Source organism: Hipposideros armiger, unplaced genomic scaffold, assembly GCF_001890085.2.
Source record: "Hipposideros armiger isolate ML-2016 unplaced genomic scaffold, ASM189008v1 scaffold_344, whole genome shotgun sequence".
NCBI lineage: Eukaryota > Metazoa > Chordata > Mammalia > Chiroptera > Hipposideridae > Hipposideros > Hipposideros armiger.
In genome coordinates, this window is record NW_017731694.1 from 312,181 (window position 1) to 316,698 (window position 4,518).

Below are 4,518 nucleotides of genomic sequence, written 5' to 3' on the forward strand. Positions count from 1 at the left end.
ATTCGATTCACAGAAGCACGCTGCTTGGCATCTAGATGAGGTCGGTTGAAATGGGCTAGAGATATGCACTCTAGGGGAAGCATAATTTAAAAAAAAAAAAATCACACCACATAGCAGGCAAGGTTACTGGGGAAGAACACGGCCCTGCCATGCTGTCTGTGATGTCACAGTGATTAGAGCAACCATGGTCCTAGTAGCCAGGAGACAGGTCTAGTGCTGGTCTCCCTCTATCTGTGATCTTTGGGGGGCCACCTGGCTTCCTTCATCAGTACCCTAGACGGTATCAACTGAGCTGTTCTCTGAACCTTCCAGCTTTATAAAAGGGCCACCTGCAGTTCCACATAGATTCCCCCAAATGAAAAGAAACAGTTCCAGGTTCAGATGGAAGCAACAGGAAAACACTTTCATGGAACCAAAACAAAGACTAGGGCTTTTCTAAGGAAAGAAGCATTCAGACCACCACCAAACTAAAACACAATTAGAACACCTTGGACTAAACCAGTGGTACTGAACGGCAGTTTCTGAGGAGCCAGCACTGCGTTTTGCTTGCTTGCTGGTGTGTAATTTCCTGGGAGCCAACTACTCAGCACTGGATGGGTACTTACTAGAAAGCTGCTTCTGGAGCTGCCGCACCAGGGCGGCCGTCTGTTGCTGCTGCTGGGTCTGCTGCAAACCTTGCCTGGGAAACTGTAATTTTGACAGGAGAAAGAGGGAAGTCAGCCATGGTGCCCAACACAGGTGAGAGAGTACAGAAACAGCTCCCAGGGCCAAACCGTCTGTAGCGTCCTTTAAATACTTCGGGACAAAGATGCCATGCCCAGTGTGCGTTCATTCATTTTCATCTATACCCTGGTGAACATCCCATTTAAAACCCCATCTGTAAAGGCGGCTGGTTGGCTCACGGGGTTGGACCGCAGGCTCATAACACCAAGGTTGTCGGATCAATTCCCACATGGGCCACTGAGCTACGCCCTCCACAACTAGATTGAACACAACTACTTCACTTGGAGCTGATGTTCCCCAATAAAATTCAAAACAACAAAAAACCCATCTCCAGGCAGTTACTTGGCATTTACTTGAAGAGTCCTGATGAAGGCGTGCATACTCCAGCGGTGGCCCAGGGCTTCCAATATCCCTTCACCAGGTGGCTAATTAGTACCACCATATTCTAAACCATTTTCATTTTGGCAATGATGTGTTCAAGCACCACAAGCCCTGCCTTGCATGAATGGAGACGGGTGTGCTGAGGCAGGGCAGTGCCCTAAGGACTCTTGGGACGACACCCTCCTGATGGATGAAGATCAGCCAACCCCACTCCCCGCCTGCTGTGGCCAAAGCTCAGGGTGAGCCCAGTGAGGAACCAGGGAGCCGCTCACTTCTAGGGTCATGTGAGTGTAGGCACAGCATGAGGGCCATGTGCCCTAGTTATAGGCATTAAGTTGATACAAGAAACTGATGTTTTTTCTAAAGAGGAAAAAAGAAAATCTATCTGGTAGAAGCAAAATTACTTTTGATTAAAATCACTGGTGGTGCTGATTTTTTTTCCTTAACCTTCCAATGTCAGACTCATGCTTTTCTTCCTTCCCTTCTGCCCCTCTCCCCCTTCTTTCAGCCTGGTTGTTTTTTTTTTATTAGTTTCAGGTGTACAAAACAATGCAATGGTTAGACATTTACACCCCTCACAAAGTGATAACTCTCCTTCTGCCAATCTATTACCCCCCTGACATTGTACATAGCTGTTACAGTTCCATTGACTCTATTCCCCATCCGCCTGCCTAATTGTTGATGCAACAAAAGAAGAGTTCTAATACACAGCTCTCTTAACCATACACACATCAGAACTGTGCTGGCTTCTCAGTTACCAGCACAGACCCCTTTCCCACCCGCCGGACCCGGTGCTCACCAGGCCTTCTGCAGGAAGGGTGTCAGCAGGCCGGCCCCCTGCCTTCGGACTTCTAGGCGGGAGGGGGCGCTCTCAGGAGCAGGGCGCTCCCAGGGCAGGAGCAGAGCAAGTTTTGTTTTTTTTGCCAATTTCCTTCCTAATGGGTCTGGCTGGTGGAACGCATCTCTCTGGGAGGGTCACAGCTCTGTCAGCAGCTGTCCCCATTCTTCTCCTTCCTCTTGCCCCACAGGGCGTAGTGGTGGTTACTGCTTCCAGCCCCAGGCGTTTCATCATCCCCAGTTAGCATCCCTTAGCCCCGCCCATACGTCTGTACATAGTCTTTATAAAAAAAACCATTACCCAGTATGTGTGAAACATGTAGTATTTCCTCCTCAGAGCTTGCCAATATCGCTGAAAATAGCCCAGGATTACAAGTAGGGCCGCCCGGATTAGCAAATGAAAATACAGAACACCCAGTTAAATGTCAATTTCAGACAACAAATTTATGTTTAGTTCTAAGTATGTCCCAAGTAATATTTGGGACATAATTCTACAGTTACTCACTGTTTACCTGAAACTCAAATGAATTGGGGTCCTGTATTTTATCTGGTAACCCTAATTACAGGGCGTTACTGGGTTCATTCTTTTCAAGCTGAGTATTTGGCACGACACCTCGCTCAACTGAGTCTCCCACTAGACACTGAATGACTTAAGGATAAAGACTTGGTCTTGGGCCGGCCGAGTGGCGCATTGGTTAAGAGCTGGCTTGGGACGCCAGAGGGCCCCGGTTTGGATCCCACATATGAGGGCCAGTGNAAAAAAAAAAAAGAAAATAAATAAATAAATAATCTTCATCATTAATGAATAAATATTTTAAATCCACCATAATTCATTCTTTCTATAACGATGAGATTAAAAAAAAAGCATCAATTTCAAAAGGTCTCCTAAGCAAACCCTAGAGTAGGCCTACATGACAGACATTTTCAAGCCTACTTTCAAGTTGAACGCAACCAAATCAAACTACACGTCCTCCTTTGCTTTTTGTTTAAACACCTTTGTATGAAATGTAGCATAAAATATAGGAAAACTTCAAAGAAATGAAAGAACAAAGGGACATTTCTAAAGATGACTAATGCATTAAATTTGATTTTCTATTTTTCAGTGCAAACTTAAAAATCCATGTCTTGTCCTCTTCTGGATTTCAGAAGTGTGAAGGATGCCCGTAGGGAGTCACTCCTTGCTGTGGCTGGTTACCTAATGAGAAAAATAAATTCAAATAAATTGCAGATGCAAAATTATGCCACAGATAGATGTTACCCTCTTGTCACTGCTCTCAGTACTAGCCTGAGGAGTAAGGGAACAGACCAACTGGCCAGGAAGTACAATGCTGGCCTAGAGACCCGAGTGACAGTGTTAATACCACAGCTGAGTTCATTCTGCAGAGAAGCCAGCTTCACATCAGGGTCCCACACCTGCCAGCACAAAGCTGAGGATGAGGGTAACCGGTCCATCCAAAGTCTACCTCGGATCTGAGAAACTACTCACTACTAACATATAAAAGGACTGTAAGTATCATAAAACATTTAAAGTTCTCAACATGTTTACAAAAGCACACCAGAAATTCTTTAACCCTGACATTGTAAGAGGTTAGGGGAGTAGCTTGAAACTGGACAATTTTCCACAAATGGTCAAAAGCGTGGAAGAGAATAGTGCAAGAACGTATGCATATATAAAAGCAGCTATGTATGTGTTGACTCAAGTGTGTGCCTATGCATATATGTACATGGGCGCATGCACACGAACAGAAAAAAACAGAATCAGTAGGTACAGAAAAAGACAGGAGTGCTGCTGGCACTTGTCTGGTGAGACTATTCAAATCCAGAGGCCTCATTCGCAGAGACTATGACAGAAAAGGAGCTCTGTCGTATGGAGTTGTACGGTGGCCAGCTCAGCTTAGATGTCACGATTCAGCAAAGGAGGTTAGCATAACTGCTAATATCAGGCAGAAGACCTCAGCGATACTACAGGTTTGGGTCCAGACCACTCACTGCAATAAAGCAAGCTGTAATCTTTTTGCTGGTGGATGGAGGGTCTTGTCTTCAATTTGTAAAGAACACACCTGTGAAGTGCAATAAAACGTGGTATGCCTGTCTGGTGGTTAGCATGGGTTCTGGAAGGAGAACGTCTGAGTTCAAGTCCCAGCTCTGTCCCGTACGGTTAGCTGACTAACCTTGGGCAAATGAGTCAATGTCCCTGGTCTTTAGTTGTTTCCTCACCTATACTATGGGATCAGTAATAATATCCAATCTCATGGGCTGGTTTAGGAATTAAGTGAATTAATACATGTAAAGTCATAGTGTGCCTGGGTTCAAGGAAGTACTCCATAGATGATGGCTTAAAAAACAAAAAGCAGGAGCCGGCCGAGTGGCTCGCTGGTTAAGAGTTGGCTTGGGAGCACGAGCTCTGAGCAGCAGGGCTGCCGGTTCGGATCCCACATTGGTCAGTGACGCTGAGCCCTCTACAGCTAAGATGGTGAACAACAGCTCGACCTGGAGCAGGGCTGCCATGAGTCGCCAGCGACGGCGTAGTCTGCAGTGGGGCTGCAGTGGGCTGCCGTGAGTGGCCGGCAGCCGGGA

The 4,518-nt window shown here is 46.2% G+C and overlaps 1 protein-coding gene across 1 annotated transcript in view; it reads right to left on the minus strand.

The window, feature by feature from the left end:
• Positions 1-579: 579 nt before the first annotated feature.
• The window catches only part of MED12L (mediator complex subunit 12L), a 350,111-nt gene continuing 346,172 nt past the window's right edge, over positions 580-4,518 (minus strand). The window contains exon 45 of the mRNA XM_019661307.1: positions 580-687. Within this exon, the coding sequence (XP_019516852.1) occupies positions 580-687 (108 nt within the window). The remainder of the gene's footprint in view (positions 688-4,518) is intronic.